Source organism: Lethenteron reissneri, chromosome 11 (assembly GCF_015708825.2).
Source record: "Lethenteron reissneri isolate LAM-NWPU_2019-01 chromosome 11, ASM1570882v1, whole genome shotgun sequence".
Classification (NCBI taxonomy): Eukaryota; Metazoa; Chordata; class Hyperoartia; order Petromyzontiformes; family Petromyzontidae; genus Lethenteron; species Lethenteron reissneri.
In genome coordinates, this window is record NC_083789.1 from 9,016,856 (window position 1) to 9,041,708 (window position 24,853).

Below are 24,853 nucleotides of genomic sequence, written 5' to 3' on the forward strand. Positions count from 1 at the left end.
CCACGTCGCCGACGCCCACGTAGCACTTCGTGCCTTCTTTTAGCCCCGCCCCCCCCCTCCCGATACGTTCTACGTAGCACTTCGTGCCTTCTTTTAGCCCCCCCCCCCTCCCGATACGTTCTACGTAGCACTTCGTGCCTTCTTTTAGCCCCCCCCCTCCCGACACGTTCTACGTAGCACTTCGTGCCTTCTTTTAGCCCCCCCCCTCCCGATACGTTATATTCACTGGCTACCACGTTCTGATAAGCTCCCCCCCCCCCTCCTCACCCCCTCAACTTGTATTTCAGGGCTTGCATCTTGAATCCTTGCCTCACTTGATGCAGCTAATCTGGCTGTGACGGTCCCACCTGATGACGGAGACTTGTGTTGCCTCCGAAACATCGTGATTTTATTGTTTTATTTTTATAAATTTTTATTTCATTTTTTACCTACGTGACTTACCGAAAGAACTAAGAGTATTATAGCGGTCTAATAGACGCTACTGCATGGAACCTGGTCAACCTCATAAGTTAGGTGGCTGTGGCAAGATGAACTAAGAAAACCATAAAGAATACGTTCTATTGAAGCCTCCACTCTGTTGTATTCATGGGACTGGCACAAGAAATCCTTCCCTTTAATCTGTATTTAACAGAGAACCTAGCTGCAGCACTTTATGGGAAGGCTGCAACTGGTATTTTAGCTCAGGCAGTTCTCTGCAGCATCTTAAAAAAAGGTGTGCATGGTAAGACCTTACCATCACGTCAAGTTGTGTTCGTGAAAGCATCTCCACCACAACCAGTAAATTTATGGAGGCGCACGGTGAGGCTGAAGTTTTTCACGGTTGTGCTGCACAGCTCTCCGATGCGTTCCCTGGTTTGCCACGTGCTGTTCGGCACGACGTTCTACATTCGTTCCATGCGCTGGAAACTTTTGAGCAACGGCAACATTCAGTTCATTATGAACCCAAAAACATGTCGGAGAACCACGATAAAATAAACAATGTGGTGCGGAGCACAGCAGGGGATTTTTTTTTGGGGGGGGGGGCAGGGGGGGTAATAGCTTGAGCTCAATGGCTTTGATCTGGCAGGGTCTGGAGCTAATGCCCTCCAATGAGAGCTAAATTTATGCCTCTTTGTTAGAATGGTGATGGTGCCAGGACGTGGACCAAGTTCATTAATCAAGAATGGCACGTGGCGACCGCTGCCGTCTAAAAACATCAGGCTTAGTCGGTGGCATTGATTTTCAAGGCCACTTTGCGCTGATGAAGACAAAACCAGCACAAAGTTTGCATTGATTTAACAAAGGCTTCTGGGGAATTTTTTTTTCGTTAAGTATTGTTGGTTAAGGAGCTGCACATTGTTTCATTTTAGTAAATAACTTTATTAATACCAATATAATCTTTAAAATATATGCAAATAGCAAATAATATTTAGTTAAGGCTATACCGTAGGTCCATTTTATAAAATAAATATTCGTCAAAATAATGCACCCGAATTGAGTAGGCACGTAACTTGGTACATATGCAAGATAAGGCAGACGATGTAACAGCGTGTGGCATGAGCAGGCAATTGCAGGGCCACATCTTTTCATCTCTTTAACTCAACTATGCAATGGGGCAGCGGAGGAGGAGGAAAATAAAAACACGTATAGACGCAGGGCCGCCCAGAAGTGCCTGGAGCCTCCGGGGCAGAATGGCATGCAGATCATGGTGGGGGGGCCTTAATAGTGTGGTGCCCCCTCTTTTGTGTGTGTGGTGCAGAAACATTTTCCCCTTTAGCCCCCCCCCCAACACACACCAGCACAATATAGGCAGCCCTATGTGGACAGAGCACGTGTGTGACAAAAGGTGCGGGGGAGGGGGGGGAATAGATAGCGACAACAGCCACTCACTCGAGTTCAGCAGCACCATGGCCTTGAGGCAGATGAACTCCTCCAGAGTCACGCTGAGCTCGATGAACTGAGAGGCTGTCCGCAGGAGCAGGTCGAAGATGTCCACGATGCCTTCCACGCAACAGCCGTCGTCCCTGGAAGGAGCAGGCCGCACACGTGGGGGGGTTTCGAAAGAAAGCGAGATAGCTGGGCTCGTTAAATTTGTAGCTGGGAAAAAACAAGTAATGCCAATGAACCGATTTGAAGCAATGAACAAGAGGCATCTTTGTCCCCCCAAGGTCCCTAAGATCTGGGGATGCAGATCTTCTCTGTATTCCGAGGTCGAGGTTTTGGTCTATGGGTGACTGAGCTTTTTCCTGTGTAACCCCAAGGCTATGGAATGTTCTTCCACGATATATCAGGATCTCTGAGTCTGTGGACATTTTAAAGTGCTTTTAAAAACCTATGTATATGCTTCAGCTTATTAAACTTATAGTTCATTTAGTAAATTATTTCTTTAATGTATTTATTAAATTATTTTCATGCCGAGTGTCTGCTGTTGCTGTGTCCTGTACAGCGCTTTGAGCTCCTTGATGAAAAGTGCTATAAAAATGTAATTAGTATTATTGCGGCAGAGAGAAATAAAATGATGTTGCCAACTCCGAGGTGAGTGTTATTCCCGCCATTCTGCATCCACCATGAACAACCATGTCGCTCATGCGGTTGTACGACGACACTTCACCACGCTGGTCAGTGCGGCGTTGGTGGGCAGAACCGGTTGAGGTATCAATTGTCACCGATTATAGCCGTGACCAACAATCGAATTTGAGTTGCTGAGTTCTGAGTGAAGCACGCTCAGCACTCTACCGCCACTAAACCCATACAAAAGTGTAAATCATGCATATATAGTTTTTCATATCTGAGCAAGAGCACATGCTAATCATGTGCGTGCAAAGCAGAACATCAGAGTCCTTAGTCACACTCGTGGCTGGAGTTCGATGAGACTCTGACCCTCTTCGTGGACTTGTAGATTACGCTTACATAAAATATCAAGCGACACGAATAACAATATATAATGTATCAATATTCTCATCGGCAATGTAGTAAAATAGGATACCGCATGAGTGACATTACAGTGTCGTGCAAAGAGCAGACGGTGGATAAAAGCAGTTTAGTCTATCAACTGCTACACAATGGAAAGTTTAGACATTTATGAACCACCAAGCAGCCGTCGTGAAATTGTAATAAAATTCTTCTTGCCCCGACAACCAAAGCCTCAAATATGGAATGCAGGGATAAGCCAACGATTTTGAAATAAAGATATTGGCAGCACTTCTCTATGATTGACAGGAATCCTTTGACACGGTGAGCACATTTTGAAAATACCCAAGGGCGCACGCGGAGGCACGACAGGCAACGAGCATCTTTAAGAAACGTGCGCACGAAATCCACAGGTGACTAGATTAGAGAAAATCTGAGGTGTGAGCACAGAGCCATCGGCAAACGAATAACCCTCACCAACCCTACACAGGGCAAACAAAAGCGACTGGACAGGCATAATGATATGATTCTCTGAAAAGGTCTGCATTGCCCCGAGCAAGCAAGAAATAACGGTGAAGATAACTTTCAAGGTCAATGTTGGCATTTTGTCAATTTGGCCCAAAAGAGGAATAAGTGACTTAACACTGAGATGCGCATGAACATAAACTGAGGTGAATGCGCAAAACGTGTCGGCACCAACAATAAAATAATCAGTGATAGAAGCAGTCATCAACCTCTGTCAGTTTTTACCTTCACATTTTTTAATCCCACAAAGAAAAATTCTGACAATTATATATATACACAACTATTTAATATATATTATATCGCCATACTCTTTGGTTCTTTCGGTAAAGTCACACAGGTATAAAATAAAATATAACTACGTGACTTTACCGAAATAACCAAAGAGTATGGATTCCTGCAGTCATGAAAGATTCAAATCAAGATTTTTTTCTACAACTATTGAACGCCCCTTGCCAATCCATTGGATGTTCAAGGACTCCCAATGTTCCATTTGGCCAAGGGCATTTTTAACCATACTTCACCATCCTAGTCAGTGACTGGTTAGTGAAGGCAATCCCAGGACCAGTTTAAATATCACTCATCACCGATGTTAACTGTGGTCAGAAGTCAAATTCGGTTCACCAAGTTCAGAGTGCAGCGCTCTTACCATTATGCCACCTGCATCACTGATTGTACACTACTAATGGGTGCACCGGGTTTGTATATTTCGCAATTAAGAAAATAAATATCATTCTTTATATACATTAGTACTCACAATGTGACTTGTGCTCGTCTGTTTTTGTACATGGTTCTAAATTTTGTATCACAAATGTGAAAATGGGCATGTAAAACTTTTTATTCAATTTCGACTAAAATAAAAACGTCTTTCTGTAGAAATGTATGCAGACAAATCAAGCTTTCCCACACCCAGGGCCCCATAACAAATGCTTTTAGCAAATGATCAAAACCATTTAACACTGGGAGATTCAGAATCAGAATCTTTATCTATCCTGGAGAAACCCAAAGAAAGTGACAAAATAAAGTGTTGGGCAAGGTAGATACCCAAGATCATTCGCAGCAGCAGTAGCAGTAGGAGCATAAGTAAAAGCGTAAACATAAACGGAGTGAATATCTTTCGATTTAAAGCTTTCGTGACTGCAGGGATTCATATTCTTGGATCTTTCGGTAAAGTCACGTAGAAGGGAAATAATAAAATAATAAAAATAAAACTATACAATTCTCACGACGTTTCGGCCACAGCAGCCGTCCTGCTTGTGTTGTGGCCGAGACGTCGTGAGCATTTTATTATGTTTTATTTATATTATTTCCCTTCTACGTGACTTTACCGAAAGATCCAAGAATATGAATAGGAGTGAATATCAACTATGTCAAGAGTTTCTGACGATATAAGCCATTATAACAGAAAAACACAATGATAGATTTGCATGATATTAACCAACCCATCCATCGCAGATGAATGCTAATGAGCTTGTAGGCTCCTATACACGTGTACTAATTATTCTATTCGTTTATGAGTAATAATACATTTTAATCACATTCAAGCAAAGCAGAGAATCGAGCATCTAGTCACACTCTTGTCAAACGTCTGATGAGGTTCTGACCTCCTTGGAATTACATGTACATTGCACTTACATTAAATATCAAGCGACACTAATAGCTGGAGCTCTCCACGGAGTTGGCCCTATTACAATATAATATATATTCTCGGCAGGCCCCGTGGCATTGCGGTGCAAGACACGGGTAACATTACCCTGTTCAGCGTGTATCTGTTGATTGGCAATAAAAAGCGACGCGATCATTTTGTTTTAAGTACCCAACGGCACAACCCGAGGCACAAGTAGAGGCATTGAACAAAAATGTACTTTAACAAACGTGCAAAGAGAGAAAGGTCAGCAAATAAACAAGGAAGTCTACGAGTGACTAGATTAAAGTAAAGCAGTTCTTCCAGCACTGACACAGTGTCTACCGGACATCTGTGAAAACGACTGGACATCTGTAAAAAAGAGCTTTAGAGCCCATCTACATCACCAATTCAATTCTAACACCATTGCATGAACAAGCCAGATCTCGTCAGATTTTGTTATTTGCACCAATGACCAGACTCTGCAGACATGTCGTGTTCGTGTTAGTCCCTAGTCATTGCAAATATACTCAACACAACCCTGGCCCAGCGTGAGTGTGGTACGCGTACCAAATAAATTATGATCAGCATGGAGATGGCATATAGTCCAGAACTGCAAAATTCCTGAACCCAAACGTCATTCGGCACTGTGGGATGGCGCTTTAGTAATGTGATATGTCTCCAAAATCTATTGATGTCAACCAGTCACCTGGTAACATCGGCATATACAATCCACTCTCGATCTTGAACTTTCTGGTATTCACATCCAAGTTCAACACCCACATGTACATTTCAACCTGTAGCTTCCACAGGACTTTGGGGAAATAAATAACCAGGATTAGAACGCATAGTCCTCCTGACCTATGGCCTCCAGAAGCAAGAAGCTGGTCCATCTCCTCCAATCTTGCCACCCCACTACTCATACTCTTCAGCAAAGCTGTCACCACCGTGATGGAGCAACCAGGTCTGCTCATGATTTCCAGTGCATAGTCTTTCATTATTATTTACAGAACCCAGTGGTCTGAGTCAAGACTAGACTCTAGTTCTGGAAAGCCAACAAACTTCCTACCAGAAGTATAAAGGGGCTCAAACTTCAAGGGATATTCAGCTTACCGACAGTCAGCTGGCTTACTTGTCTGTAGAGCTACGAAGAGCATCTGCCATTGTATCTGTACTCATTGCCTTTGATTGTACCACAAAGGATCTAATTCCCTTTTGTGGGAACAACAGTTGAGCTTTCCCATCTGGCCAAATCACTGCCCTTTGGCAGCCACCCTCTGTTTGCTCTTTGTCTCATCAATTTTTTTTCAGTTTGTCCTGGAGGTCACAGAAAAAAGCCACTCAGCCCATGTACATACATATGTCTAGGGTGGACTTTGCACAGCGGTACATAAAAAAATCTAAACTCTACTGTGCGCGACTGCACCTATGAACTCCAACCATGGAGCATGTCACTTCGCAATGCCAGGCCCATAAATGTGAAGGCGGTGGGTGGGAGCATCTGCAATCCACCAACTCTCATATAAAGCAACTTAATGGCTAAATCACTAACAACTGAACCTGTAATGCTTGCTCCACATGAGTCATAACAAGGCCTTTTGTGTTTAGTTTGTTGTCCTCCCCCCGCACCTCCGATTACCACAGTTGGCTACGTAAGGTGCGAAAGAGGTTCAACATACATACAAAGCAAGGCTATATAGGTCTCCAGCAAGTCCACATTAGCTGGCTACAGGGCTAGGGTAGGGTGGTCTTAGAGCAAAACTGAAGTGCAGCACTTGTCTCCCACACGGATCTTCATGCCGGTTGAAGAATCTTTGCCGGCGTCCGTGACATATCCAGCGGTCGCCAACGCATTCTCAAACCCACGTGGCTTCTTACTGTTGTCTGACTCCGTCGACTGAAAACTTATGTCTCGTTTGCGAGTTCTTAAAATTTCAAGGTACTTCAAGATGATGTGGCATTTCACATCTTCAAACAAGCAATTCAAGCACAATAAAAATTGCCATGCCCTTCAACAATTACTTTGCCATTGGTAAAGCTAATCATGGGTCTGTAATATTGACTACAGAAGCAATGACAACTGGCTGTATAAACAGAAATGTCAAATTTTGGAACAGTGAGCAGCAATTTAGTGAAATTAGTGTTGCAATTTTTGCCGAAATCAACAATAGCTCTGTCAGCAGGCTACATTGATGGAACTTGCCATAGACTTTAATAATGTGACATTTTCTCAACGTTAGTTGTTAATACATGTTTCATGATGAAAATACATTTCTTCCCACATGACACCAAGTTAAAAGATGAAAGAGGTTTCTAACATTTGAATTCCCAGTGAGGTTGGAACTTCAGGTGAAACGATTAATCGATTTATGCCAATTCTTAAGGCTCATAATACAAACACGTGTAAGAATCGATGTTTTTTATGTATATATATGAATTATGAGAAAATGAAAAACAAATGTTAGATTTAGACTGACAGAGTGAACAAAACTGCACAAACAAGAGATTAAAAAAATAAGAAACTATACATACAACTTGGTAACAACATGTAATCGGCATGATGTCATCAGAACCGTGCAACCCTTCACGTTAGAGAATGGCCCACAGAGGTGGACACTACAGAGCGACTTCTGAGATCCCTTTAAAGTGACCTCTGTTTCACAAATAGGGGGCAGAACTTTCTCATCCTCTCTGCCACTGAGAGAAATGTTAATTGCATGACCCATCAAAAAACAGGCATGTTAATTCTTACACCTGGAATTTAGCCCAAGTGCAGAACTGAATTTAACGTGATGGATTGTGTTTGTGTGCAAGCTATTGGTGACCAGGCTGATATAACAATCACGACACTCACTATACTTGATATGTACAATAAATGGTTTGGGGTTCACGTGACTGATTACTCACTTGCTTTGTTACGTGTCCAATATATTATTTGCCAAAGCGTGAGTACACTGACATATGCCTAGCCGGAATGGCTCATCGATTGCCAACGTGGGATGGCAGGATAGGAAGGCTATTACGGCAGGAAAAGAATATAACATAAACATTGTCATACTTATAACAATTAGATTGTGCAAGAAAAACAACCAATTTTAGCAGTGGAAAACATTAATCAAATACCACTGACAATGTGTAAACACAGACAACCTAACGATGCACATTGAAATGTGGTGGATGAAAATAAAACGCAAATAGATTTGTTGTGATCGCGAGGCGACATGCCCGGAATTTTGATGATAAACAGACGTGCACATCAACCTTACTGCCGAAAAGTTGTGTTTTTTTCTGCCAAGGTTCTGTCCTTCCCTCGAAAATAAAAGGTGGATTTCCAACCTCCTTGGCATCAAGCTACGCATACCATTTTCTGAAATACTGAGAATGGTGGCAAATTTAAGTTGTATTGCTTGTGAAATCGTCACACATTTCCGCCAATATGGTTCCAAGCCAATGTTTTTGTTACCGAGAGGCATTTCAGTAACGTTCAATTTATAGTGCAGTACCACGTTTATGAAGAGAACATTTTTGTTCTCTTTCCTACAGTATATGCCTGCCTTCCCGATCGGCACTGACAAGCAAGAAGAAACGAGGTCAGAAAAATCCCACATCCCGCGGAAGCCCTCATCCAATGGTGGACTGACAAAAGCGCCGTGCGTATACGCGTACATAAAACATTATTGCCAGAGTAGTAAAAAAACATAAAAAAAAGATTCAGCAGAGACTACGCTTCGTACTTTTTCATTTGACAAATAACAATACAATTAAAATCAATTTGCAAGCAAAACACATGCTAGGTCACTATACTCTTGGTTAACAAATAGCGCATGAAAGCTTGAAATTTCATTGGCCCACTATCGAGATAATTTGATAACTAACATGCAGATACCCCCACTCACCTGACATGTACACAGCAAAGGCTACAAATGTCAAAAATAAAGGCATTATACGTGAATATCTTCCAGAGTAAGTTGCCAATGATCAACTGAAACACCCAGTAATGTGTTCACTGCTTGTTCCAGATGTTCACGGTTAGAATCCAGTGGCCACCCTGGTTATTAATGTGTGTGTATTAACAAAACAAAAAACAAACCTGCTTCACAGTGGACATTAATGATCCCGTGATGTCATTCGCAACAGTAGGCCATCGCATGCCAAAGTCGTGGTACAAATTTTGCCAAGTTTTACAAAACATCTGCAAATTACTGAGTTGCCCCTAAATTGATAAAACTTGGCAAGACCCTCCATAATAAGAGTCATGGGACACCGAGACTTTTCTGGGTACACTAGTGTAGTAATAACAAGAATGAAAACCCCTCTCAGAAACCAAAGAGCAATTCCAAGTTCTGCTCTTGGCTACTGTTGACCCCAACAGTGTTCATTACGTTAATGTGCTTCCATCTAATTACCACATCCGCGTACCATTTGACTCCTAACAACACAGCGATGTTTCAGAAATGCATTAAATATGATGCTTTCTCACGAAAAGATATGATGCTTTCAATTCACCAATGCACGCTGAACAACATGGCGATGTATAATCAAAAGAAACCCTCGTGACCGACACTGCAAAAAAAACGTGGCGGCATTTATGCCACCAGTGGTACAAGGAGCATTAATTTTTATATTGTATAAAATGTCACAACCATGCAACAGTTGACATCACATTGAAAGAAATTAATATAAATCATCTTAACACGTTTTGCATATTACAGATTTGATCACTAAGTTCGTTGCGGTTCGCCAACCTCATGATTTGGTGAATTGTCGTGACTTGGGGTTGTTATTCAAATCAAGAATCAATGCTTTTTTTAGCATTGCAGTGAATGTAAAGCCTCGAGCGGCAGTAGTGGTTATGCATATCAATTTCTCCAACCACATTGTAGGACTCGGTCTACCTGAAAGCTTTGCTCATCCTCGCCGTCTTCAACCACAATACAGCACCTTAGATTAGCACGGTTGGCTACGTACGGTGTGAAAGAAGTTCAACATATATACAGCAGCACGTCAAAACACTTTTTTTCCGCTCTTTTCCTCGCACTGCTTTTGGCATCCCCTCCCATCGTCTCTTTCCTAAAGTTTTACAACCTTGCGCAATTTTAAGAAACGTATTGATGCTTATCTCTTATACCCTCAGTAGTGATATTTGCTGTCAGCTGCTTGGCATTTGGGGTCTCGGGGCATGTGCTCAGCGTCCGTGATAAATATACAGTACGGTAATCCCTCATTTAATGAGGTAGTAGATGCGTTCCTGAAAAGTGCGGCGTTAAGCAAAACGGGTTCAGCAAGTATATACATTATAGGGTAAAAATGAATAGAAACATGAAATTAAAATTTCAATAACATTTGCAGTATAACATTAGCCTGCAGTCATCCCATGGCAGGACAAAGAACTAAGATGAGAGTATGCCGCATACTGTATCATTCCACTTGTACTATACTTAATATATCTTAAGCTTTCAATCATGTCACTATACACAAGTTGGTTTAATCGTTAGTTTATGATACACCAGATTCTAACGTTATGTGTGTCCTGTGCTCTGTTCCACTGTGCTTCTCAATTCTGTTGGCACTTTGGGACTTGTTTTATACTTGCGTGAAGCATGATATCATGATGTGATAACACTCAAGCTCCACTATAAATTTGTGTAAATCCCTAGCTGTACTGCCAACTCCTGACCATCCCAGCAGCCCAAGCCTGGAAATGTGCGATGCCGGAATACCACGAGAAACTTTACACATTACAAACGTTTATACTTTTGAGTGATGTTAGTTTGCTGTATGGCACTGTCAAATTATTAATTGGCACCTCTTTGCAGCCGTTCATTTGTAAGAATACAATTGCACTATCCACTTGTCTGTCGTTGTTAAGGATCCCACTGCTCTTGCTCTCTGCAACAATTAGGCCGCTATGCACCCACGTCATTGATAAATTGACCACCGTCAACAAATGGGTGACCATCATATTGGCAAAGCTATCTTTCCGACAGCCCTGTTCTTCACCTGAGGACGGCTGCTTGCGTTGTGGCCAAAACGTCGTGAGAATTGTATTTTATAATGTTAAAATTTCATTATTTTATTATTTCCCTTCTACGTGACTTTACCGAAAGAACCAAGAAGAAGCAAAGCACCTCTTTGCAAACAATATGTGGAACTGTTTTTTCAAAAAATCTCCCTGCTTTGTAAAAAAAAAACATGTTTAGTGTAGCATGATCCACTTAATGATATCCCACTGATATCTAATGACCGTCTTACTTTATTCTCAACAGGTGATAGAATGTGTGAAAGTGGTGGCTTATTTTTGATAACATATCTAATTTTTTTTAAATAAGTGCATTGAAATTAATGGGAGACGTGCAGAGGGTTTTAAAATTAAATATATATTTTTAAAATAGGCTTGTACGTATATTTTAATATGTTGTTTCCGTCTATAACTTATGCCCATTATTTTCGTGGGGTGTCTATAAATGGATCACCCTGTATATTATTGACAAATAAAAGATTGATCGCAAAACATACGACCGAATTAAGCACGTGTGCGGTGGAGGAGCGTCACGGTAATGCGTGCAACCGTGCTAGGAATGTAACAAACCGAGTAAGATTCCCGCCCACGACTAAAGTCAGTGGCCGGTGAAATCTGAAGCTGCTGTGGGCCCCAGCACCAACCCCTGGCCGATGCAGTGAAGTGTGGTGGTAAAAAAAAAAATAGCTTTCACTCCCAACATGTGTGGGAGAGACCTTGATCCGACAGTGAATTGGACAAAGGGTAGTAATTTTATATCATTGTTGAACCGAGGTGTTTCAGGGCCCCCAGTATAATGTCCGTTATTCAAATTAATTGCATCATTATTCAGGATTGAGCAAATAAAGCCACTGCACCAGTAAGCATAAATCTCCTTACAAACAAGCAAGTGCTTTAGCATCAGAAATGTACTTGTTTATTTTCTTTATATAACCGTTTCATGAGAAGTGCGCTACATCTATTAAATGGGCGTCCACTTTACTTTAAGTGTGCACATTTGCCAAAGTGAAATAATAAACGTACACATTCCAGCAAATGTGTTGGGACCATCATTTTATAGTGCTTTCCAGTCATTGTCCAAAGTCATAGAGGAGATTGTGAAAGCATAGTACGTTTGCGCAAATGCTATTTATTATGTTTTTTTACGTTACTGCTGTTGTTCAAAGGAACCCAAGACATCAATAGCATTCAAGACATCCTTGTACTGCTGGATGAGGGATTGCCTACATCATGCGGTTCATGGGAGTAACTGGACCATACTTCACCACGCCAATCAGTGCATGTCGGTGAAGGCCGGGAGCTCAGACGTGGGAGCGTATTACAGTACAGAAAGGGATTATGTTGTCTGCTGCTGATAATGTAGCCCAATAAAATGTTACGAATTAAAAATAAACAACGATGTAGGCAGAACACAACCTAAAAGCACGTCTCGTGTATACTGTCGTGGCAAGTGAAAAATCAAACGTAGCACAAAATAAAAAATGCATCAAAATATACTTTACAGCTCTTTGTCAATCCACTGCTGGATGAAGGGCAGGTCACGTGGGTTGTTTCTCATAATACTTCACCACGCTGGCAAGTGCCAGTTTGTGAAGGAGGAGGGTGCCAAGTCCGGTTCAGAGATAGCACTCGACACTGATATGGCTTGGAATCACACTCAGGTCACCGGGTTCACAGCGCAGTGCGCTCACAAATGCAGATCCGCTTCTCCCTGCCCAAATAAACGGCAAAGGCTCAAAAAGCCCATGCTAACAGATAAAACGATGATTTAGGAACAGCATGAAAGCAAACACGATACAATATTAATATGGGAAATTCCTAGGGAAGGCAAAACAGCCAAACACTTCTAAAGAACACCTTCTCTCTCAAATAACACGGTACAGTTTGCTGTGTCCGGGGGAACGGTTGATTAAGGAGTTAAACGAAATCAACCATTGCCTCTGGGGCAGCAGCAAAGCAGCATCGATGCACGGTGCTACCATGGAGACACGTCTATTAGGAATTGGGAAAGTGCTCTGCAGCTCTGATTTTCATTGGAGCATTCTTTATGTCAACACGTTTGGCACTTGTTATCTCCCATTGCATTACTCCTCCTAAAGTCTTGACAAAAACAAAACTGGGCATTCTGACAAGCTGTCAGGGCCAATGACAATTGTCTGCAAATTATTTTTAGTTAAATCGATCCGGGTGAAAAAATGCTCTCAAATTACCACTTTGAGAATGTTAAACACGTCGCGCCATGTGGCCTACGCTTTGTTTTTTTTTGTTTAACTACGTACCCAGCGACCCCCACCAGGACAAGCGTACGTAGCCTAGCCGTGCTAATCGGAGATTTCACCCAAGTCTGTTTGCCACAAAAATCACTTTGGGCCCCGATGACTAAATGCCCCGTAATACATCCGTCTGATCTCTCGTCAAATATCGGGCAGGTAAAGTAGGGCGAGAAGCCTAGATAGTGCTTTCAATCATGGGTGACCAATCCACAACGAACGGGAGCCAGCCATAGGCTGCTGCAGGGCTATGTTATCAGACAAACTCGCAATGACCACGGCGTTCAAGTTACGGTCAAATAACCCCAACTACGCACATGGCGTGGGGGAGGCCCTCACTCAGCGGTGGATTGACAAAAGGCATTTGCTTGTGTGAATATACTGTACACATGTGCAATCATTCTGGGTGTAAACCCCATGTTCTGTTGTGAAAAAAACTAGATTTAAATGACCTAATTTACAAAAGTGCTGCTTATTAAATAAACTACAAAACTGTTTCTTCAAAACTACAAGAATTTAATGTTGCAGAAAACATAACATTGCTTTTGACCTATTTATTATTTTATTGTTTTATTTGTTTAGAGTTGGATTTATTGGATGTAAAGAGCTGTAATGTCTAGTGTAAATGGAGCAATTCAGTTTATAGTTTTACTTGTTGATCCTGCAAATTGCTCAATCACACTCATGCTGGCAAGTGGGCCTCCACTGGAAGAAACACCAGAGCTCCTCTAGTATTTGGCCTACTCTTTCATGCTGGACAAACGTCTTAGGAGGTGGGATTACCTACACTTCACCCCAGCACACAAAACCTACCAATCAACTTAAGTCCACACATTTATAATGATAGGTGGTCACAGATGGGGGGTGGGGGGGATTTGAAACAAAAAAACACGCACTGTTGTTTCCACTGCCGCACTTAGAGAACTAACTGAACCAACTGCGTCGGGACTACAAGTCAAGTGTGATCACCATTATTATACCATGGTAGCATCCGGACAAGACACATATCAAATATGAATTGTGTGGTACGAGCAAAAATCATACCGCACAATTGTAGGGAATAGCCAGGTTATAGTTTGATTTAATAAAATACAGTTACGTCATTTATTTATGAATGTTTTTTTTTAATCAAATGCTTCTTTTAAATCTGAAGACCAAACGATGTTGGAACACAATGGTTGTGAACTTTGTTTGAAAGGGCAGCCAAATAAAACCACGCCGCTGCAAGTGAATAATCGCCACACAAGTTACATATTGAAGAACTTTGTGTGACATTTATGGAGTGTGTACATGTCGCTGTCGATGTTGTTTTTGTTGGCGTGTATGTTTCCTTGATGGACGTAATTGCGCTTGGGCAGGCCACGATCGCTGGAAGGGATTATGGCAGATGGTCCCAAGAACAATGATGGGGTGTGGCAGCAAACGGAACGAGTCTGAGAAGAGGTCACAACGGCAGAGATGGAGTAATGAAATCCAGCTCGTGTACAGGATTATTACGACGTGCCATGAAGAGTGATAGATGGTGGTGGCTTTGGGAAGCCTTCATCCAACAGTGGATTAACCAAGGCTGCTGATGATCATATGTTTTCTGTTCGCAGAAAACATACAATGTGCTTTAAGAAGTCATCTGCCGATGTATTTATCAGTCACGTGCCACAGGGTCAATGAGGTTTATAGCGCCTATTCTATACTTACTGTTCTTACACAATTAATTGAATCGTGAATTAAATGAAAAGTTAAGTCTAATGTAAAACTGTTTTATGCAGCCATGCCTCTGGGCAATAGAGAAAGCCAAAATGAATATAACCAGCAGAACAGCCTGGAGGTAAAGGTGCAGCCCCTGCAATTGCTTGCTCACGCTACTGCTGGCAGAACGGCATCCACGCGAGGGAGTTCGAGACAGCCCATCTGGAGGGTATGTTGGTCTACTCTTCCACACTGGCCAGACGTGGTGAGAGTGACCCACGGTTTACTCCACACCACACGCGACCTGCCAATGGACTAACTGTGGTGTGCACATTTATAATGCCTGGGTTGACAAATGCAGGGGGGTGGATTTAAAAAAAGACTCGTTCATGCATCAGGTGCTATGCCAGGAGATCAAACCGGTCACTTCTGGTTTGCAAGCACAGTGTGCTCACCATTACTTTATGGTGGCAGGATCCTCTGCTTTTGGTAAACCCTAGCCAGATTATACTCATTGTTTTTTTTCCGGTAAAGTCACGTATGTAGAAATAAAATAAAACTTAAATAAATTAAATAAAATCACGACGTTTCGAACGCAACACAAGCGCTCATCATCAGGTGGGAATGGGGTGAAACATATAGCGAGGGAACACACATGGAGACACCACGCACACAGCACATAAAGAACGGCAAACCGCACGTAAGCAAATGCGACAAGAAGATGGGAGACGAGAAACTCAACAGACCTTAGAAACATAATGCGATGCAAACCAGTCGGCCAACAAAACAGTTAGACACTAACCTGGTTGAACACGTATTTCAAAAGACTCCTAAATGTGTTGTGTTCATCTTCTGGGCTGAACATGCTAACGTAAAAACAGAGGGCAAGGACTCGTGAACAGACACGAGGTACATAGACAGAGAAGGATATTTTTTTTGGGCAGCCCAGAGAGATAACCAGAGCAACACCACACCAAGAGACATACACACACGCAGAGGCACACACAGAAAGACGCCTGGATGAATAATGTACGGGGACTTAAATAGCTGTAGCAGTGGGGGGAGGGATGAAGAGAAAGCCACAAAATGGAGGGCGAGAAAATTAAACTTTAAAAAAAAATAATATTCAATTAAAGTAAATGGAATACATCTGTATACGTAACAATTTACAAACCTTCTAAATCAATTGCTGAAGGCGTTCTCATGGCACGCTGATAATGAGAGTTGCTTGACGATACTTCACCATGCTGGTCAGTGCGGTCAAGTGAAACGGCAGCGGTGGCCCAGGACCGGTTAAGATATCACTCGTCACTGCTGCGAGCCAAGGCAAGAAATAGATCGCCAGGTTAATATGGTGAGTTTGGGCCGGATATACCAATAGAATGGAGGGGGGGGTGAAGGCAAATTGACGAGGCTGGTGAGGTAATTTAAGAGTGGAGAGAATGTACTCAAGAACATGGAAACAGAGTTAAGAAATCAGCTAATTTTCTGGAGCGAGATAGACTGTGGGCATCGCAGGATGGGTGGCGTCGGTATGAGCAGGGCATCATCCACTAGTGTAAAGCTGATAATGATGATGAAAGCTTAGAAAACAAACATGCATATCTCTGTAGCCATATTATCTTGGGCTAAAATCACCTTGTGAAACATACCTCCGTGTTTCAGCAATGAAGTGGAACTGTGGGGCATGTGACCTGAAGCGTTGACACAGGCTTGGTTGTCCAAAAAAGATTGGATGGGCTACCAAGTGGTTTTGTAAATGATGGATAATCTATCGAAAAGTTAAATTGGGCAAAAGACTGGTTGCACAGTAATTTAGTGGATATACTTACACGGGTATATATGCAAGCATGTCCACAAGTTTAGTCATGTACGATGCACGAGTCAGCGTGTATAGTCAGGTGTGGCTGAGCAGCATGGAAAGCCTTGGGGTGTGCATGTGGGTGTGTGCAAGCATGGGTGATCAAGTCGATTAACAGACGACAGGCCATTGAACCAACAATGACATTCTTTTTAAATCATCCCACCACATTCAGATTCTAATTGGGCTGCCAGTGTCACGTCGTTAGATCAGGTATGATTTTACCACTCAGATCTCCCAGTGGGGAGTGCACCATTCTGTGTTAAATAATGGCCCGGGAAAATGATGTCATGCAACTGCTTCTAAGGACAGGCCCCTTTATCGATGTAACTTTTATATGTTCATCAAAAAAATTGCATTTCAATAACATTTTTATTTTATTCTGAGAATTGAAAAAAGCTAAATTAAGTCAAAATCTATATTTCATACGACTGTTTTTTTATGCACAGTCATTGTCAATGGACACTGATGAGTTCACAAACTCAATACATTGAAGAAGCCGCCTTTAATCACGGGTGACTGCCAAAATATTAACCCAAAATCTCAGAGGTGCCTTGCTCAGTGCTCACAACAAAGCATTAGCCCCCTCGGCCACACCGCCACCTCATGCCCACAAATTAATTTAATGAAATTTGCATTTCCACGTCGGCCCAACATAGTTAGAAAGCCTCTCCTCTCCCACAGGCTGCACTCTCAAACTACCCCAAGGAGCCGAGCAACTGAGCTATGTAATGAGCACATTTGTAGATTTGTGAGTACATTACTATACAAACTCAGTGACTTGTTAGTCAATAAAGAGGTTATTTAATTGAAATATTGTTTTGTAATGATTTGAAGCTTTCGTGACTGCAGGAATCCATAATCTTTGGTTATTTCGGTAAAGTCACGTTTGTGTTGCGCCCGAAACGTCGTAATTTATTTTATTTTATACCTACGTGACTTTACCGAAAGAACCAAAGAGTATTGTTTTGTAACACAACTTTCATGAACAATGTAAAAACATTGATTTTTTTCCAATGTGGAACCATAGCGGTACAAATAATAACGGCACAGCCCGCAGGGCTAGAGGTGACATCGCGTAGCTGCCTTCATCCATAAGTTGACTGATCATGGCTCAAGATGATTATCATGAACTCTTTCGTGTTGATAGATGATGGGCAGAGTAAGGCTTGGGCTTGTCAGTAATTCTGGTCTCAATAACAACCTCATCAAAGGTGGTGGCTAGGGGCACTATTGCTTCGTTTTTTTGCGGTTGTGCTGTATACATCTACGATGTTTGTGCGGGTCGTACCGCGTATTGTTGGGCATGATGCCCAACGTTTTGTCTAATTGCTGGGAGCTTCTTTAGGAGCTGAATCAAGCAGCTAGAGTAGTTCTCCCTCAATCACACAACATTGTCTGGGAGGAAATCACCCCACCCCCTCCCAAACCCCACCATAATTAAATGATTTATCTCTAATCGAGATCACAAGCCTATTCTCTTTTTTACCCATCTCATTTAGGCTTTCATTTTGGTTTATTCTACTTTTTTCCAATGTAATATTTTCTATTCATATGCAAAGGTCCTAAGTAGAATGGTGGCAAAGACAAAAAAATCCCTGTATTGCCTTTAACAGACTGTTGAGCAAGTGCTGTTAGCGAGCACCTATAATGGCCGTCACGGCAAAATTGGGGGATGGGTGGTCAGCAACATGCCCGGCCTCCAGTGCCGAAGTTTACACACTGCGCCAGTTACTCATTTGAGGCCGAGTCGACCTAGGAGAGGCCCAGAACCGGTTCAGGAAATAGTCGCCGGTGTTGGCCTTGAGTGGACCTATGCATATCAATAGAAAATATTACATTCGTAGCGCAGCGCGCTAACCTCTACACTACCATCCGCCACCGTGGTGGCACTGTCGCTTGCACATGCCGCTATCAATCCGGCACCCTGGGTTCCAGTCCCAGCCACGACTAACATCAGAGATGACTGAAATTCAAACAGACAAACAACCCCCATGGCCAATAAGGCAAGGGAGGCCTTTGTCCATCTCGCAGTCGATTGATAAAAGGTTGTAGATTATTGACTATTGTATGCAAAGCACATTGCCTGCACCATTGTTGTCTTTAGGCACATAGCTATGTTGTTTTTCATTGTGAAGGTCAGTTTTCCAAAAATGCTCCAACCCACTTTCATCGGCCTCTTTATTTCGTAATTTGGATCACGATCCGCCATGAATAACTGCCCTAGGTAACATACACTGATGTATTTTCCAGTTGTGCCCCTAAAACAGATTGTCTTCAATTGTTTTAGCGAGTGTGTTGTACATTACTTTTGTTTTGCTCAGATTTATCTTGAGCCAAATTTTTTAAACGATGTTTTTCTAATATTTCCTGTAGTTTATATAAGTTGGTTGTCATAACAATGAGGTTATTTCGGATATGCTCTTTAGAGATGTTTTACATGTTCTTTGTAGATTAATATATATTTTTCAAAATGTATGACTCAAAGTGGAATAAAAAACACATTAATTCATGAAATACCACTATTTTTATACTACTGTACTTTAACTAAAATATATTTCTAAAACCATTCCGGATAGGATTGACAAACCAATTTATTAATAACATTATGAATCAGAACGGATTTGTTCTAAATCTGATTTTCGATATGATCCGACAGCCACGCCAAGTCACTGCCATCTCTCGCGATCCGGCAATCCAGGCCACGTGATCGTATCGTACTATATTACAAACACAAAGTTTTGCTGGCTGGCGCATGATGTCACCGCATCCCACAGCGTTGAACTGGGTTCGTGCGTCGCGCTGACGTCACGCCTCCCTACCGCTCAACCTCCATCCTGGCCGTGTATCCCGCGCAAATGCGCGAATAGTGTTAGTGCAATTTTTTAAATCCGAACTGCGCACCCCTAGTGGATACACACGGTTAAAAATACAGTCCAGGCAAGAAAATGAATCTGCTCATACAGAAACAAGTACATGGGTGGGCGAGGAGGGGTGAGTGGGTATGTGGACATGCGCAGGCAGGAAAGGAGGATTGAACCGAGTTGAGGTTGGCACGGTCAGGGAAGGCGAGGGACTGACCTCTCGAGCACCAGGTCAGCGGCAAAAACCAGCTTGCCAGGATGGGTCATGGACCTCCAAATGAGTCCCACCATGAGCACTTCCAGCCAGCAAGACTCCAGCAGCTGTACCTGATCCTCCAGGCTGATGTCCATGAAGCCTGCACGTGAAAGCAAGCACAAGCAACCAGACAGTCAGACAGTGACCCTCCCCCCTGCCACCTCCCCCCCAACTGCACAAGCATGAACAACACACAAGCACGCATGCGAGCAAAAAATACATATGCATGGTTTCCACCGACACAAACAAGTACAGACAGGCGAACAAGCCTGCCAGGATTTGAAATAAAACACAAACACAGGCTCTTGAGCAGTGCGGTGGGGGAGGACGGGACAGAAGGGGGAGGGTCGGTTATGTAACACGGAAAAAGAGGGGGCAGTACGAGGATCACGACAACAAGAATAACGTGGACATTATTCATAACCGAAATGCGGACAGGAAATGCTAAACTAAAATCAAAGACGTGACTTTTCAAGGGCAAACACAACGTAGGAAAAAACGGTTTACTTAGATACAAAGCGACATTTGTAAATATCAGCCTGTTGTTTTCTTTGCATAAATGAAGTAGTTGTGGCTTCGCAAGAGAACTGGGATATGAAGTAGAGAAATATATTTCCGTTTAAAATATAAAAACGTTCGCAGTTAATGAAATAAAATAATCATTGTGTGGGCGCGTGTGCACATGTAAATATATTGACTTAAAGCTTTCGGGACTGCAGGAATTAATACTCTTTTGGTCTTTCGGTAAAGTCATGCCTGCTGTATTTTTTGACCTGAAGACGATTGCTTGTGTTGCGATTGAAACGTCTTGATATTTTATTATTTTTCTATCTACGTGACTTTACCGAAAGACCCAAAGAGTATGTAAATATGTTACGAATCATCTACTTCGCATGCATCACATGAGTGTTCATGGGTATGTAATTTAGTTTTTGTGAATGTTTACCAATAATAAGACAACATGACCCTGCAAAACAGGTCAAATAGTCTGATGTCCACATAGGGTTGAAAAATATCATAATTATACACAAACGTTCAAATCCCTTGCGTATATGAATATGCAAAAGAGTTACGCTGACTCCTGGCATCAATGCATTCACTGTTACATGATCAGAGCATAATTTTCAGAGAAAAGTGGGAATATTAAGTGACAATAATATTTAGTCAGCGCAGATGTAGAATAGCCCAAAGCTTTTTGGACCACCCTTCATCCTGGCCAGGTGGCTTAGCGGTAGAGCGAGCAGCTCACACTCAAAATGTCCGCGAGTTAAAATCTGATAAATTGTGTACTTTGTTGGGTAGCCAACAGTGGGCTTGTCTTTTGGACAGACTTGCCCCTGACATGCGAATGTTGGATTTCCACCACTGCTCAGGGCTGTAAACGGGAGATAAGTACTGCCTCAAAGCTCAACGGTATCCTGGCCAGACTGAAACAAATAATGGAATACTATACCTTGTGGAGCAGATATGTGACCAGATGTTCACGTGTGGCAGTAACCATTGAACATGGTACGAGGGGGCATTAACATATATCGCTTTCAGAAAATAACTTCTGTACGGCGGGGTAAAGTGTGAATACTCCCACCTCTTTCAAGACGTCTGGTCAGTGTGGGATAGCAGGCGAAAATAGCCTCTAGGAGAGCTCTTTAAAGCTTCATATAGTGGAGGTCCTTCTATTAGCAGTGGCATGAGCAAGCAACTACGGGGATGCTCCTTGACCACCAACTTTACATTGTCCACCTGGACAATATGTACGAGATTAGCTCTGCTAGGGGCTATCGACTTGGCATGAAGACTTCGCAGGAACAAGCCGACTTATTTATTCCGCATGACATATTTGGACCTCGTAAAAGAGCGACGTCAAAACACCTCTTGTGAAAACAGCATCCGAGGAAGTCAAGTCTGCACGTGACAGCTCATCGAGCAATTTTGCATCTCTCGGTTCGCATTCAAATCCACGCTTGTGGCCCTGTGAAAATCACGTCGTCTTATATTATCACAAAAGATACGAATTTGCGCCTGTTCGTTATCTCTATCGCAATAAGGCCTTAAGGTTTCATCCCAACTCGGGCACCCTTTCTGTGTTGAGTTTGTATGTTCTCCCCCTGGTCTGCATGGGGTTTCTCAGAGATCTCCAGTTTACTCCCATAGCAGAGAAACACTACAATCTTAAGGGGCCAACCATCCAAATGCTTAATAATTACCTGCAGATTACTGAAAATGGAATTACACAAAGGAACATTGTCCCTGTCCGCAAAGAAAATTGGCAGAACCATCCTGAGAAAGTCTTGAGACTCCTGGTAATGTAATTTTAGTTACAGTATTCTAAGATATCCTTTTTTTGTATCTTATCATTTCTAACAATGCGTTTAAGAGATAACAACAGAGATAATAAAAACTCTACAAAAGGAATAATATATAACAGGAGACATTTTTGGCAACGGCCCTTCTTTGTAACATATGCCTCTCTACTGTGAAAGTGGACATTGCTAATAACGTTGTCTATGCTATATTTGCTTCCCTTTAGGGTGGCTTTATTGACAAAAGCATTAACTCAGTTATTTGTGCTTACCACCACTGCCAACGCCGTCTAACATTATTTTAAGAGGGGTACCTTAGATGAGCGTGAAGTTATTGTGTATCAAATACATGAGATTATATCCACAACATTTTTTTTATTTTAGCATACTTTGTAAAAGATTATCATATTTTTCAAAAAGGTAAGAGTCAGATCATTTTGGATGGACTTTCCTACAGAACAGATTATGTATGGCTTTGTTTTAAAATGATTATTTATGATAACATACAAACAAAATGAAGCCTAGGACAAACTTGTTTCATTCATAAAGCTGTCGAGGTAACATGAATATGACGGTTGTTTCCATTAGATTTTGAAACTAATAAGTCTGAAACTCCCGTCTGTATAGCAACTCTGCAAAAAGAGTGCATCTACTGACATGCCTGTCACAATTCTATTCCACTGTACAATTATCCGTACTAAACTGAAAGCTGAAACGTAACACTTGTTATCTAAATTATTCACACCAATATTTCCTACCGTTCCAATTAGATAACTCGTACATGTAGATTCCACTGAAAATTTGTTTAAAGTTTCCCCTGTTGACGTCTATCCACCTCCTATGAGCAAAATTCATTGTCAGAGTTCCAAGGTGGCAATGACTAAATTAGACCCTAATTTTGTAGAAATGTTTAAATTATACAAATAGGAGGTTGTAGGCACACTCAAGTGCTTCATTAACTGAGCCCCTGACAGACGTTATGCTTATTAGAATCACCCAGGGTCGTATGTGTGTTTCCGCAACAGGCTGAGTTTGTTTGAGCCATTAAGGAAATTAACAATTAATCTCAACCCAAAATGTCATTTCCACGTTATCAAATATTGACAGACACAGCACATGACCTAAATCTACTGCATAATGAGAAGTTATTTGTTGAAAGAGGAAAATGACCTAGGCTACATTCCACAATTTAGTAATTCATTTCTGAGTAAACATTTCGTGAACAAGTCCGCTAATGTTGTTACATTCAAATTTTCCCATTTCTCTGCTGAAGTCCACGCAATTATAGATTCCATATTCTTTGGGTCTTTCGGTAAAGTCACGTAGATGTTTCAAAGAAAATAACAAAAAACGACAACGTTTCAATAGTTTTTGTAATTTTTTTTACCGAAAGACCCAAATAATATGAATTCCTGCAGTCACGAAAGCTTTAAGTCAAGATTAAATATTAGATTCCTTTTTGCCAAACCTTGAAAGGCAGTGGTTACCTCTTCATTTAACCCTGTGACATGTGAAACTCTCTCTCCATCTCAGAGGGGGTCTGATTTCTGGGTTACACAATTCATGGTTTTTGCTTTTAAATCTGCACAACATTTCCTCCGTTGACTCTAAATGAGAAAATCAATTGGCCTCGATGTAACTTGGCACGGTCACCAAAACTAACAAACCAAGGCCTAACCAAAATATATTGGAAGTAAATTGTTTTACGAAATATTAAACAGCCACACTCAAGGTTATACGAAGTAACAAGAAATAAAAATACAATAATTCGTGGCAGACAAGGAGAAATGCTCTCATCAAAGTAAATCACGGCAACATTATAGCTCGCCATCAAATACCTCCACCGATTGTACATTTCTATCTTCTGCAGTGCGATATAGTCTCCATTATTCTGTATAGGGTTGACCATTTGTGATCGGTCAAGCATTAGGCTCCTTATTTTAATATAATTTCATGCTCCCATTGCTTTCCATGGCATCTTGAATCACGGCTGAGTTGTATTTTCTCCGAATAGTTTTGCAGGCTTCTACAAAAAAAATCTTTCGTTGATCATCTCATCCCCTTCTACAGTGATGTGTCCTTAACACCATCCACTTACTTTCTTAGCAGGCAACATGATGTCTCCAAGTAGTTTTTGTTCTCTAAGCCACACTCTGTTCCTCCGGCTGTTTATCAATGGGGAGGACTTTGTCTAGCAATGGACAGATCATACCACATGAGGAAAAGTACTTTAAATGTTGTAGGTTAAGCTTAATAATTGTTTCTGTGATTTAAGAAACACGTGCAAAATACGTGGATCTTTTCAACCGCCTATATAATGTTGTCCTTATTTGTAATTGATTTCCTTTCTTGGCGAGAATTACAAGTTTTTATCTTGTATTATTTTGCATATTACTGAAGGAGCAACCACCTACTTAAAACTTGATGTGAATGACAGCATAACCATTGTTAAGATGGAGATTCAGGTAATTTTGTCAATTTAGATGAAAATCCAACTATGGCTGCTAATATATGGCAATACTTCAGTATACTATATAGGATCCACAATAATTATATTGCCTA

The 24,853-nt window shown here is 41.7% G+C and overlaps 1 protein-coding gene across 6 annotated transcripts in view; it reads right to left on the bottom strand.

Annotated features, from left to right (window-relative positions):
- Positions 1-24,853, bottom strand: part of LOC133341419 (estrogen receptor beta-like) — a 135,057-nt gene that overhangs the window by 35,657 nt on the left and 74,547 nt on the right. For all 6 annotated transcript variants that reach the window (XM_061550033.1, XM_061550031.1, XM_061550030.1 and 3 more), the window contains 2 exons: positions 19,953-20,091; positions 1,870-2,003 (listed from right to left, as the gene is read on the bottom strand). In XM_061550033.1, the coding sequence (XP_061406017.1) occupies positions 1,870-2,003; positions 19,953-20,091 (273 nt within the window). The remainder of the gene's footprint in view (positions 1-1,869; positions 2,004-19,952; positions 20,092-24,853) is intronic.